Here is a 14797-nt window from a genome sequence, read left to right on the forward strand (position 1 = left end):
CTTCTTAATTTCTGCCCTGGGTTCTACAATGTCTAAAACCAGCCCTGGTTGCAGTATTTCGGTGGTGGAAGCACTTCAAAGCCACAGCACTGAAAGTGATGTCACAACACAGTCTACCGCATGTCTTTGAATCTTTTGAAATGCTGCAAAAATGCATTGAATGTGAAAGGACACTATTTTGAAACAGAAAAATGTTAAGTTCATGTGGAGTCACCTGAATTAAAAAAAAAAAACAACAAACAACTAGTGTCATTACTTTTCAATCAGCCCACGTGTGTGTGTGTGTGTGTGCATAAATTTATGTGAAACATATCTCTGACTTCTAAATTCAGCAACACGGCTTGTGACAGAATTGCAGTAAGGTGCTCTGTTTTTCCTACAGAGAGCCTAGCTGTAAAGATTGTCCATGAAGAGACACCCCCTCCCCAAAAAAAAAAGAAACAGGAAAGGCTGGTATTAGTTCTAATGTGGGCAGGAGCCAAGGCATTCCTCAAGGCAACAACAGAGACAAAATCGCTCCTGACCTCATTCCTCAATGCCCCCTCCTCAGAAAAGAAAAATCGCCCCAGCCCCCCCTCCCCGAGGGGGGGGAAGCATCCATCCGTCACACGGTTTCCAGTATTTACACTTTCCCCTTCTGTCTCCCTCCGCCCTCTCAATGCCTGGCCTGGCGGAGCGGCGGGACGCGATACGTCTGCCAGAGCCATGATCCTGGCCAAACCACTCCCTTTCTGCCTCCTTGGCGTTGCCCGCCGCCGTCGCTGCCGCTGTTGGCCGCACCGAGGTGCCCATGCGGATGTGACATTTCATGGAGCCGCCATTTTGAGGAGCCCTGGCGTCTCCAGATAGAGGCTGAAGGGAACAGGCTAAGCGAGTGAGAGAGAGAGAGGCGGCGAGGCTAGGACGCTGGAGTCGTGAGTGGGGGCGGGGGAGAAGGAACAGTAGTTCCCTCTTATTACCCACATATACGCGCAAAAAGGGAAAAGCCCTGGGGAGGGTTGGGGTCCGCTTTGCTTAAGCCCGTAACTGGTGTTGGGGGGTGGGAAGAGAGAGCAGGAGCGGTAACGCCGGCCGGTAGGATTTCTCTGGCCAAGGTAAAGAGCCGGCGGGAGGTGGGGGGAGAAGGAGCACCTGGTGCGTCCGCTCCCGGGGGTTTGCTTTTATCGCGGACGGTTTATAGGCACTTTTTTCAAGGGGGGGCCTTCTTTGGGGGGTGGGGGTCGGGGACTGGTTCTCTTTCCCCTTCTCTGCCTTCCGCCTCTCGCGGCTGAAGGTTGGCGAGTTCTCTGCTCTCCGCGTCCCCCCCCTCCCGCCCCGTTCGGTTGCGGCGGCGGACGGCCAGGGGAGGGAAAGCCGCCGAGCACCTCGCTAGTCCCCCACACTCGGCGCCGAGATTGGGCGAATAGCGAGCAAATACGTGCGCGTGTCCCTGCCGCCGGCCTCCTCCTCCTCCACCACCACCACCCCCCTCTCCCCTGCTCTCCAGCTACTGCCGCCGGCATCGCAGGTGGGAAAGGCCGAGGCCGCTGTGGAGGCCCTGCCGAAGTTTCTCACCCACACCTTCTTCCCGGACCCGCACCCCCTGCCGGCGCAGCGAACAGGCAAGGCCGAGATCAAGGAAACCGACGACATGAACCATCACCACCAGCAGCAACAGCACCAAAAGCCCGGGGAGCAACAGCTGAGCGAGCCCGAGGACATGGAGATGGAAGGTAAGGAAAAGGCCCTTCCCCCCCCCTTTACCCTACGTATTCTATTGTATGCCATTAGAAGATGCTGTTAATAGCCACAGTGGCCCTGGGCCTGCTGCAGCAGATTTCTCCTGCCAGGCCGGGTGGAAGGGAGTTGGAAAGTAAACAAATGAAGTCGCTGTGGCTCTCTCTCGGAGGGGGGCAATTTCCCCTTGGGTCGTACGAGACTATTAAAGGGTCCGTCTGTGCTTTTCTGTTTCCTCTTAAGGCATTCTGCTTTAAAAAAAACACAACAAAAAATCATGATGATTTATCCGCCGTTAATTTCTAATGTTTTCTTTTTAAAATAACCATCGGTTACAGAGGATGTATTGGAGCTCGGTGACGTTGCAAAACGTTTTTTTATTGGGGGAGGGGCAGTGATTGCCTTTCTCAACCTGTTTTGTTTTAAAAAAAAACAATTCTCCATTTCCTAGTTTCGAAAAAATAATTACAAAATAAAGATTTCGAAGAAGGCATGTATAGAGCTAATATGCGAGTGGGGTAGAAGGTGTCAATTGGAGGGGGGGAATGCTGTTTAATTGGCCGGCTTATTTCGATAAACTGAGATGCAGTTGTGGCCTAACCTCACGTACTGAGGCCTGATGCTACACGCCAGATTTCCCACTACTGTAGTTAAATAGTTTGCCAGTGGGTTGGAAGCTGCCGATTTTGCATCCCAACAGTCTCTTCCTATCTTTTTTGGGGAACGGAAGAACGTAAGGTCTAGGAGGTCGCATACATTCATGTTGATGCTCCTGAGAGGCGCAGAGTTACCAGACTAGCCTTTTTTTTTTAATTATTATTATTGTATTGAACAACTGATGAACCACGCGAGACTCGCTCGCCATCTTTAATTAGGGCTGATTTAGAAATATAAATAAAATAAAACTTAACCATAGTGCTGAGATTTGGGGGAGGATAAGTGCTCTGAGATCTGCATGATTTAGTTTGGCAGTGTGTCTTGCTTACACCTAGTTATGCATTGTAGGAGGTGGTGTATTCAATTTCCTTTATGGTATTTAGGGGGGAGGGTTATTATTTTCAAATTATTGTAGGTGGATTTCATGTAATTTAGTGCTGTATGTAATAATAGTTGAATCTATGTTTTGTCTGCGTAGTCATTTTGCATACTTGAAACCAAGAGATTAAACAAAAATGCAGTTAAAGGTATAATTTTTCTTTTTAGTTTTTACATATAACTGTTATGTAGAGAAGATGTACTGGGCTTAAGTAATCTATACCTTTTATATATTACTAAAAATTATTGGGTTTCATAAATATTGTTTAATGAAGTGGTTATTGTCTTGTTAGATCTTTACTGGAAATGAGCCATAGGAAGACCAAAATTTGGGTCCCAAGATGAGTTAACTTTAAGTAAAATCTCTATGTTAAAAGCAGACTGCATTCTCTTTGTTTTCTTGGTCTTAATAAGCCTATTGTAGCTCAATTTTTAAATATCTTCCATGTGGGTGAATGGTATTTTACCTACTACTAGTCTTGGAAATGGTTTTGCATCTAAGCAGCTTTAATAGTTATCCTTAAACAGTAGTGGGACATTCCTATAAACTAGTTTCTAAAGGTATGCACCACTTTATATGGATCAAAGGTGCCACTAATTAAAGGCATCTATGTGCTGTTCTATAACATAGTGCCTACCTGTAAGGGGGTATATATGTGGTAGAGCATGGGTAGGCCATGGACATGGCTCCCAATTACACACAGGCAGGTCCTTTTACTGGGGTGCGCTAATGGGTTTAGCATGCACTAATTAATTAGTATGCTTTAAGTTCCATGCAGCCCTTAGAAAGAAAACATAGAAACATAGAAAGATAAGGGCTATAGCCCATCAAGTCTGCCCACTCCATTGACCCACCCCTTTAAGTCTACTGACCCCTTTAATTATACAGCCACTTTACTGACCCGCTCCTTCAAGTCTATACCCTAGTGACCCTATTCCTGGACTTGACCCCCGTAGGGATCCCACATAGGTATCCCATTTATTCTTAAAGTCCGAGATGCTGCTGGCCTTGATCACCTGCACTGGAAGCTTGTTCCAATGCTCAATCATTCTTTCTGTGAAGAAGTACTTCCTGGCGTCTCCACGAAACTTCCTTCCCCTGAGTTTGAGCGGATGCCCTCTTGTGGTCGAGGGTCCTTTGAGAAGAAAGATATCATCTTCCACCTCGACGCGTCCCGTGATGTACTTAAATGTCTCAATCATGTTTCCCCTCTCCCTATGTTCTTCGAGAGTGTAGAGCCGCAGTTTGTTCAGTCTTTCCTCGGACGAGAGACCCCCGAGCTCCGAGACCATCCTGGTGGCCATCCGCTGAACTGATTCAATTCTGAGCACATCTTTACGGTAATGTGGTCTCCAGAATTGCACACAGTATTCTAGATGAGGTCTCACCATGGCTCTGTACAATGGCATTATGACTTCAGGCTTTCTGCTGACAAAGCTTCTCTTGATACAACCTATCATCTGCCGTGACTTAGATGAAGCTTTCTCCACTTGAGCGGCAGTTTTCATGTCTGCACTGATGATCACTCCTAAATCTCGTTCTGCTGTAGTCCTGTTTAAAGTTTCTCCATTTAAGGTGTAAGCTTTGCATGGATTTCCGCTTCCGAGATGCATGACCTTACATTTCTTGGCGTTGAAGCCCAGTTGCCAGGTTGAGGACCAACTTTCTAATGTACGTAGGTCATGCGCCATGGTATCCTGTAGATTGCAGTCGCTTACTATATTGCATAGTTTGGTGTCATCAGGTATACAGTGGGCTATGTGGCATTTAGCACACGTTAAATCCATTAGCATACCTTAGTTTTATAAGACACCAAAGTTTATAAAATGCTATAGATTACACATGTGATTTGGTACACTTAGCTGTGCCAACTTACACCTGCCATTAATATGGTATAAGAGAGTTTGCTAGTGCTGTCATATGTTAGTACCACAATGGCATTGTATGTGCACAGCAATAGGGTGTGTAAATTTGAGTTGGCAATTTTATAGATTTGCCCCATAAGACTTTTAATGTGTACTGTTAGTGCCCCATTTGAGTCTTGTGTTGAATATATAATCCAGTAAGTCTCAGTTTTTCTTCAGTTGTGATACACCTGACAGGTAGTGTTCAAGTGTGTGACACACTGGACACTAAAACTCAGCTAAACAAAGAAAAAAACTCATAAATATTTGATTGTTGTAATGATGTAAAGGAAATGTAAAATATTCTTAAATATAATTTACTTTGTTTTATAAACTATTGCTAAAATGAAACTTGTAGAATTCTTAGTTTTGTTAAGGAATTTTCAGTGTTTACTTATCTGTGAAAAATATTGAACTGATGTGCTGCATACAGTTTTCCATATGGATTGAATAGTAGGGCAACTCACAATAAACTTACTATCAATATCGTAAAACTTTTATCCATTTTAGTCTATATAGGTTATCATACACAACAAATATACTGTATTTTCAAATTCTGGTGCCACCTTAGTACAGTGTTTTTCAACCTTTTTTGGGCAAAGGCACACTTGTTTCATGAAAAAAATCACGAGGCACACCACCATTAGAAAATGTTAAAAAATTTAACTCTGTGCCTATATTGACTATATATAAAGTAATTCTCTTGAATAGGAATCAAATAAACACAAAGAAAGTATTTTATAATTACTTTATTATGAAATATTAAGTAAACAGAATAGTGAAAAATTATAAAATACTTTATTCAGTGCGAAACCTGGGCCTGTTTGGCTGAACACAAAGCTGATATTCTGGCTGGAATCGAAGAAAGACACACACGTAGCTCTTCGTCAACAGCTCTCAGTCTCTGTATTTGGTTTTTATAGCATACAAAAATAGACAAATATACCCTCCATCCTTTTTATTAAACCACAATAGCAGTTTTTAGCGCAGGGAGCTGCGCTGAATGCCCAGCGCTGCTCTTGACGCTCATAGGCTCCCTGCGCTAAAAACCACTATTGCGGTTTAGTAAAAGGTGACCATATTGTAAAATATAGACAGCAGATATAAATTCAGAACTGTGCATAGTAAGTGAAGGGAAGTTTTCATCTCTGGGAATTTACCTAGTTAACTATTAAGTTATTTGGGCAAATTCCTTTGAAAACTGTGGTAATACTGCCTCCACTTTGCTAAATTTAAAATAAAATCATTTTTCCTACCTTGTCTGGTGATTTCTGGTTGCACTTTCTTCTTCTGACTGTGCATCCAATCTTTCTTCCCTTCTATCAGCCTGTATGCTTTCTCTCCTCCACACCTCATTCCCTCCCCCAACTTTTTCTTCCTCTCTCCCTGACCTTTCTTTCTTTTTTTCTGTTTCTCTTCTTTCCTTCTGTTTCCCTGCCTGCCCCCTTTCTTTCTTTCTCCCTGCCGTTCCCCAAGCCACTGCCACTGCCATCGGGGAACAGGACCCACCAATGGATAACAGGCCCCAAAGCCGACGCATGCTCTCCCTGACGTCAATTCTGCAATCGGAGAGGAAGTTCCGCCCAGCCAGGCAGCGATTGGCTGGCCCGAACTTCCTCTCCGACTGCAGAATTGATGTCGGGGAGAAGAAGACTTATCGGCTCGATAGATTAGATCGCCAAGACAAAGTGAGTCCTGGGTGATCGACTCACTTTGCCTTGGCGAGCTACTGGCGCCCCTGCCTCGGGCCCCCTGTCAGCTCCGGGCCCCTGAATGCAGGACTGGTAGTACTGCCCTGATGGCGGCCCTGCGGCACACCAAGCAACATCTCGTGGCACACTAGTGTGCCGCGGAACAGCGGTTGAAAAACACTGCCTTAGTAACATCAACACAAAATCCTCCTAGGTGTTTTAAATAACACAAAACCCTGTAAATATGCTGCTTAGAAACTATGTAGCAAACAGAACATATAGACACAACAGACTTGTAGCATTCCCATTTGAGACTGGTCATATCAGTTATCATTGGGGCTAGCTGAGAAGCAAAAATAGGGAGCAGTTATGAAGATTTTAAGTACCTGACTCTGTATCTCTAGTCTTCCCAATTTGTAGACAGAAATGTTTGTTAAGAAAAGTACCGGCTTGCTATTAATGCCAAACTTTGGGGGTACATCAGTATATCCTTACATACTAGTTGAGAACCATTGATCTAATTTCATGTTACCACAATATTGAGGGAAAACTGGAAGATGTAGTGAAATGTCAATGATGAAGTGGAAACTGAAGACAAAATTTACATTGCCTTGACAAGATGACTGAATATTTACAATATACCCTTAGTACTCTCTAATATTCTTCTATTTACCTAATGTTATCTAAAACCACATAATTCACCCCATTCTTATCTCCTAAAGACTTCTACTTCCAGTTGGTAACTCTTTACCCAAGTTTTTTTGTTGTTGTTTTTTTTTTAATTACCTTAAAAATTTTATATCATCGCTTATTCTATTCTTTCAAATTTTGAATGTAATTCTTGTTTTTAGTTTGAATGTAATCTGCCTTGAACCGCAAGGTAATGGCGGAATAGAAATCACTAATGTAATGTAATGTTAACCTTTATTCAAGGTATAATGTGGATTACAACATTAAGAAACCAATCACTAGGATATCATAAACATATAAAGATATTACTAAAGTAAAAAAAAGATGAATTCTTCATTCTCCTTAGGTCTCCTTTTACTAAGCCGCGTTAGTGTTTTTAGCGCATGCAGCATTTTAGCGCACGCTAAACCTGCGCTACACAGCTAGAACTAATGCCAACTCAATACTGGCGTTAAGGTCTAGCGTGGGTGACAATTTGGCGCACGCTAATGCGCGCATTAAAGCCCTAACGCGGCTTAGTAAAAGGAGCCCTTAGTCTTTGTAAACAGGTCTTTAACTTTTATGAAAGACCATATAATGTCACTTGCCCAAGGTGTTAAATCTGCTACAGACTACAAGTCAAATTACAGGTCCTGTGTTTTCAGAAGTATGAATGCTGCAATTTTTGGTTTGTAATAAACATGATTAAACTTTCACATAAAGGAGATTTAAAATGCTAAAACAATTTCATATTTATTTGACCTTTTTCACCATGTAAAAGTACTTTGTGCAATTCATGTTTGATTTAGTCTTGCAAAAAAGAGAGAGAACTTGACATAGAGACTCTTTTACTAATGCGCTGGGTGTCGGCCCCCCATGCTCATAGAAATAAAATGAGGTATGGTAGTATCATGCGCTCAGTGTGACTAAAAAGGGCCCTTATATTTTCTTTTGAGAGCACAGAAGAAAAATAAAGAAAAAAAATCCGACAGGGTGTGTAGAACCTATATGGAACAGCTTGTACTGGGCAGATTGGATGGAACATGCTGGTCATTTATTTTCTGTCATTTACATTGTTAGTATAGAAATATTTCAAACTAGTGTTTAAGCCCGTTACATTAACGGGTGCTAGTAAAGCCTCCTTCCCTCACACGCCCCCTATTTTCAGCCCCAGCTCCAAACCAATTTTACCCCCCGCAGTCCCCTTCTCCCCCGATCCAGTAGCACCTCTTCCCTGCTCCCCCTGTCCCTCTTCCTTGCTCCCCCGGTCCAATAGCACCTCTTCCCTGCTCCCCGTCCCTCTTCCTTGCTCTCCCAGCCCAGTAGCACCTCTTCTCTGCTCCCCCTGTCCCTCTTCCTTGCTCTCCCGGCTCAGTAGCACCTCTTCCCTTCTCCCCCTGTCCCTCTTCCTTGCTCCCCCAGTCCAATAGCACCTCTTCCCTGCTCCCCGTCCCTCTTCGTTGCTCTCCCGGCCCAGTAGCACCTCTTCCCTGCTCCAGCAGCACCCATTACCTGTTTCCCCGGTCCAGTATGCAGCGTTGTGAGCATCGCGGCCAGCTTTTGTAAACCTCGTAGGCTGCTCTGCCCCTCAGAAGTATGTTCCCTCTGACGCGATCGCGTACATCAGAGGAAACATTCTACTGAGGTGCTGTGTGGCTGCGAAGTTTAGTAGAGCCGGCCACGATCCTCACTGGAGCAGCGCCCGACCCTCAGCAGATTGAAGCCCTCCTCCTGACAGCCACCGCCAGCACCACTGCAAAAAGCCCTCCTCCCGGCAGCTGCCACCATGCCGCTGCACGAAGCCCTCTTCCTGGCAGCCGCCGCCAGCACCTCTCCGCACCGCCTCCTCAAGCCGCCGAATATGGCCGGCTTCCTCCAGCGTTTGGTGAGTGAGGGCAGGAGGAGGGAAGTGGCCAGAATGTTCCCTGGCGCCGGGTTCTAAAATGGAACACGGCCACGGATCACACACCACAGCGGCAGGGATCACATTGTTTTCAATGCGCATGCGCCTGTAAGCTTTTATTATATTTCAAATTAAGGGGCTATTTTACCAAACTATGTTAGGTGTTAATGTACCTAACAGCTTAAAATAGCTTACTGTTTGCACACATATAGGCTTTCTGTGGTAACTTCCAAATGTGTACAGTATGTGCTAAAATTATTTAAGTGGGTGTGATTGGGGGGGGGGCAGAAAGTGGGTGTCCTTTGCTGAACAGATCATCTTCATTAGCGCACATGTATGCTAGCTAGTTTACACCCCTACCTCCTTTTATTAAACTGCGGAGAGGTTTCTACTGTTTCCTGGAGCGCTAAATTCTCTGATGCTCATAGGAATTCTGTGTGCGTCGTAGCATTTAGTGCTCTGGGCCGCGGCAGAAACATCTACCGCGGCTTAGTAAAAGAGGGCCTTAGTGCAGGAATACTGCTTTGAGCCTTTATGCCCTACAAGTGGGTGGTGGTAAGGGCTTATGTGGTAACTTTTTTTTTTTTAACGGTCATGCGCAAGGCTATTAATATAAAAAATTAGAAAATTGTAAATTTTTTGTAGTGGTATGTGTGCCTCAGCATACCCCTATGCAGATTTTTCCCGTTTACTAAGGCCATTTTTACTGCAGGTTAGTAAAAGGACCCCTATAATGAGAATTAGGGTAAAAGTAAACTTGCTTTTAGATTTTTAAATGCCAATAACATCCCTTTTTATTTCTGAAATTAAGATTTTAAATGAGTGAAAACTAATGTTTACAGATTTTACATTAGCATTTACCTTTTTGATAGAGTTTTGTATCTCTGTATTATTAGTGTCTCATTGAGAGTTCAATTTGTATATCGTGCATTATAATTTCCAAATTGTATCTGGTAATTCACTAGCATGAGATTACCAATAAAAATAAATTAGGTGGCTTAACCATTGACCATGATAGGCAACTTTGGCATCAGATCATAGTTGTGAAATGAGGGCATAAATGTGTAGCTTTTATATTCTGCTTTTAGTGTTTGAGGAAAACTTTGAAGAAAATTTTACAAGGGCAAATAAAAAATTAAAGGCAATTGTTAAATTATGCGGTAACTGGAATGGAGCTAGCGAAATGCAATGTATGTACTCGTATGCCTGTTGGATAGTTCGTCCATACACAGTGTAGTTCTTGGCCTTTAGTGTCATGTGGCAACCAAGAGGTCAGAAACATGGACGCTCCATTGCAAGATTGCACCATCAAAGAACAGTACTCTTTCTTTGGGTAGAGGGAGTGAAACCTGTGGAAATTCACGTCTGATATTGACTCAGTATGGACATAGCACCATAAATCAACAAAAGGTTTATAAGTGGGTAAAAAGGTTTAAAGTGGGATGAATAGGTGCAATCAACAAAGGTCATTCTGGTTGCTTATCAACCTCGAGCACTCAAGAGCACATTGACAGGGCGCATGCCTTGATTAGAGAAGACCGATGGATAACGGTGTCTCAATTGCAAATTTGGATATTGGCTATGGATCTGTATTTGCCATAATGCACAATGACTTGGGATTCAGGAAAGTCTGTGCATGATGTATTCCCAAACAGCTTACAGATTTGCATGAGTAACAGCGTGTGGAAGTTGCAACTCAGTTCCTGAGATGGTATGAAAAAGATCTGATGGAATCTGTAGCCATCGACAACGAGACATAGGTGCATCACTATGACCTGGAAAGCAAAAGACAAAGCATGGAGTGGAGACATCTGTCTTCTCTAGTGAAGAAGAAATTCAGACATTGACCTTCTTCCAAGAAAATCATGTTAACCTTCTTTTAGGACATGAGGGGGCCTATTCTGGTGCATTTCCAAGTGCATGGGCAAACAGTGATCAGTGAAAATTACTGTGCATTTCTATGAAATGAACTTAAACCTGCAATTCGCAGCAAAAGAAGAGGAATGTTGCTCAAAACAATTCTTGCTGCACCATGATATTGCATGTCCTCATCCAGCAGTAGCGACAAAAGAGACAGTGCAAAAGCTTGAGTTTTGGGTTTGAACGTCTTCCCATTCTCCTTATAGCCCGGATCTGGCATCTAGGGCTCCTTTTACTAAGCCGCGTTAGGGCTTTAATGTGCGGAATAGCATGCGCTACATTGCCCCGCGCGCTAGACCTTAATGCCAGCATTGAGCTGGCGTTAGTTCTAGAAGCGTAGTGCGCGGTAATTTCCTGTGTGCGCTAAAAACGCTAGCACACCTTAGTAAAAGGAGCCTCTAGTGATGATCACATCTTTGGTCCAATAAAGGAGACGCTGTTGAGGTTTCAGATTCACTTCTGATGATGAAGTAAAGGAAGCAGTGTTCACCTGGCTTCGGGAGCAGCCAAAAACTACTACTATGCAGGAATGCAGAAACTAGTTGAACGATAGTCCTCATGCAAGATGATGCTTTTGTTGTATGTGGAAAAGTGATATGTTCAGTTGCTCACAGTTACTTCTATTAAAGCTATAAAATGTATTTTGCCTTTACTTTTTGGTTTACCCTAGTTCTTTTTTTTTATTATTTTTACTAATGAACCTGATTTACAGAAGTGTGGTCATTAGCCCAGTTGTATAATGTAAAGTTTAATAAAGAGGGTGATGTCTTTTTAGTTGGCTAAATACATAGTGCTGACACTTTTTCTCAAGTTTGAAAATGGGATGAGCAAAAAAGATAACATTGCTAGAAACTGCAAGTGATTCATAAAATGCATTGTAATGATGAGGAAGGGGGTGGTGATTAGGTATTGTGTATGTTCGAATATAAACTGAGATTTTAGAGCCAAAAAATGGCCCCAAAATGGACATTCTGTTTTTATTAGAGTCCACCCAAATGGCCAATGCTTTTGTTCTCCTTCGCAATGACCAGTACTGCTTTCCTCCACTTTTACCTCCCCCTCCCCCAAAGATTGGTGCTGCTTTCTTGTGTGCTCCTGCCCCCTAAAATCTGACACTGCTCTCCTGCACTCCGCTCAATCTGTCCGATGACCGTTGCTACTCCATCCCTTCGGCATTAATCCTTACCATTCTGGTGCTTAAAGAAGCTGACACTGATACTCTGTTCTGGGCCTGCGCATGCTCAAGGCCTGCCAGCTCCCACCCTCTCTGAAAATCCCAGAGAGGGTGGGAGCTGGCAGTCCTTGAGCATCCACAGATACTCAAGGACCCGCACATTCCCAGAACAGAGTATCAGCGCCTGTTCTTTGAGTTCCAGAACAGTAAGGATCAATGGTGGATTCTTGTTGGGGTGGGGAGGAGACAGAGATGCTGCATTATGCAGGAAGGGGAGAGAAACAGAGAGATGGTACTTGATGCAGAGGGGGTGGGGGAGGTGGAGACAGAGGGGCATTTACAAATTTTAGAAAATGATGCAGACCCACAATATTTACTATGGTAGTCTGATATGGATAAAGCTGCTCAAGAGCACAAATAATCAGTGCTTGCCCATGGATGAGGCTGCTCAAGAAATACAGGGCCTCAAATGAAGCAAAGCAGTAGGACCAGATTGCTTCTCTGATTGAATATTATAAACTTATTGAAAGTAATTTTAGAAAAGTATTCAGTGAAATAATGGAGAAAAGTAGATTTCATGAATTTTTTTACATGGCTTCCAATAGTATGACACCAAAGGAGCAAAATGATTTGTATTTAATGGAAGTAGTTGTAGGCCAATATTTAAAATTTTAGAAATTGGTGCAGACTCACAGTATTTACCGTGAATTAGGACCTCATATTTTGCTAGTAGTAGAAATTGTTACTTGATGCTTTTCTACACAGTGCTGTTCTGTGTCTTTTTGCATTGGTTTAATAAAAATATTTAATGTTAAAAATATTGGGATCCTTTTACTAAGACATGCTAGCCATTTTAGTTTGTGCTAAACGCGTCCATTATAGTCTATGGATGCGTTAGCGTTTAGCATGCGCTAAAATGGCTAGCGTGCCTTAATAAAAGGACACCATTGTATGCTAACTTATGACAAGGAAGCCTTTCTGATAAGGATCACCCAAATTTCTAATCAAGTTTTACAAGTTTTCAAGTTTTATTTAAAATTTGATATACCGCTTAAAAAACTGTCTGAGCAGTGTACATTATGATAACTATTAAAAACAAGGGGATGACATTAAGACCAAAAGACGTTAATGATATACAGAAACATAATGATAAGAGAAGTACAATCTGTGATAGGAGAGGAAGACATAAATGGTCACCTCAGTTTATATTTGGATTGGTTTATAGTCAAATATATACAGTATTGCTGTTAGATTGAATTACAAATTTTTGTGCTGCTTCTGAGAAGAAAAAATTGGTGTCGACTCCTAAAGGCTAGCTATTATGTAAACAATATAATTTTTTTAACCGTAAAGGAGAAATGCTGCATGGGGATGGTGTATGGACACAGAGGAAATATGTTGGACATGGGGGAGAATAGGAGCATAGTTGAGGGATGCTGGACTTGGGGGGCTTAGGGACACAGAAGTGTTGCTGGACATATGGAGGGAATAGGGACAGATTGGTGATGAAGAATGTGGCGAGATGCTGAACAGAAATGTATAATGGTCACAGAGAAGGGAGATGTTGAGCGTGGGGAAAGATAAGTACAAAGAGATGGAGAAAAAAGAAATGTCAAACGGGCAGGGAGACCCTGGCAAGTGAGTTCAGAGAAAGAGGGCAAAAGAAATTGATGCCTGGGACCAACATAGTTTGAAAAATAAAATGACCAGACTGTTTTGTGATTAGAATGTCAAATTTGAAATGTGTATCCTGCCAGAACTGGTGTTCAGACATGGCTAGGGCCCAGGGCAGAAATTTGGGAGGGGACCTCAAAGCCCACTACTAGGTTGTTCTTTCAGCTTCTGGAATGCTTAGGGCTTTCTCTGGCAAGTGTGATATTTAGTTTACACAGTATAGGAGGAAACACATCTTTCTGTTTCTTTGGTGGTGTATTACACAAAAGAGGTGGCATCTTGGCATTTTCGTTTAATTTATGTTTTAATTTGTTCCTTTACTGCAGCTTCAGTACAGCATTGCACAGTGAATACAGGGCTGACGGCCTGTTTCAGCAATTTTAGGGTGGTCTTCAAAAGTGAGTTTTGGGTAGTTTGAGAGTTAGCCCTTGTCCCCCAACCCATAAAATCCAAAAATCACGGTGTTTTTGGGGGTTCCTGTGCTTTTCCCGAGCTGTTTTATTTTCTGTAAATTACACCTGTGGCAGCCATCTTGGATTTTTCTGATTTGAATTTGAATTTAAAGTTATTTTTTGCCTGTATAGGCTTCGTTTTTGCAAGAAAGCTACTCAGATAAACTCCCCAGGGCAGGATACTTTGGATTCATGCTCTGCTTGTAGTGGAAGGCTGTCCCGCGATCAGCCATGTTCCATGTGCGTTGGGGGGGGGGGGGGGATGAAATCTCAGCCCAAATTCCCTCGACCCCCCTGAATAGGGTCCTGTCACTTTCCAGCTGGGGGAAGCCCAAAAAGTTGAAAGTAGGCCCTGGAGACCGCTGTTGTGGCCCTGGTGAAGTACAGCCGCGATTCGGTGTCTAAGGCATACAAGTCCTCTAAAAGTTCTAAGAGGGATTCCCAGGTGGCTGCTATCTCCTTGGATGAAAGGTTTTCTCTGGAATTCATTAACATGATGTATCGGGCTTATTTGACCAAGAAAAAGGTGCTCTTGCTGGCTATGGGGATTCCCCTTTTCCAGGACATGGGTCTTAAGTCCATTCTCCCCAAGTTGCCCAAGGATGTTTCACTGGCTGATGATATGGATGACCTAACCATACCTTTGGTTACCCAGACT

General features: G+C 43.2%; 1 protein-coding gene across 2 annotated transcripts in view; it reads left to right on the plus strand.

Moving 5' to 3' along the window:
• Nucleotides 1-638: 638 nt before the first annotated feature.
• USP7 (ubiquitin specific peptidase 7) overlaps nt 639-14797 on the plus strand; it is a 396159-nt gene continuing 382000 nt past the window's right edge. The window contains exon 1 of one of the 2 annotated variants that reach the window (XM_033962812.1): nt 639-1712. In XM_033962812.1, coding sequence (XP_033818703.1) covers nt 1631-1712 — 82 coding nt within the window. In that variant the 5' untranslated portion in view covers nt 639-1630. The remainder of the gene's footprint in view (nt 1713-14797) is intronic. The other variant, XM_033962811.1, reaches the window with a different exon arrangement.

The sequence above is a fragment of the Geotrypetes seraphini genome, chromosome 11, assembly GCF_902459505.1.
Source record: "Geotrypetes seraphini chromosome 11, aGeoSer1.1, whole genome shotgun sequence".
In the NCBI taxonomy this organism is placed as follows: domain Eukaryota; kingdom Metazoa; phylum Chordata; class Amphibia; order Gymnophiona; family Dermophiidae; genus Geotrypetes; species Geotrypetes seraphini.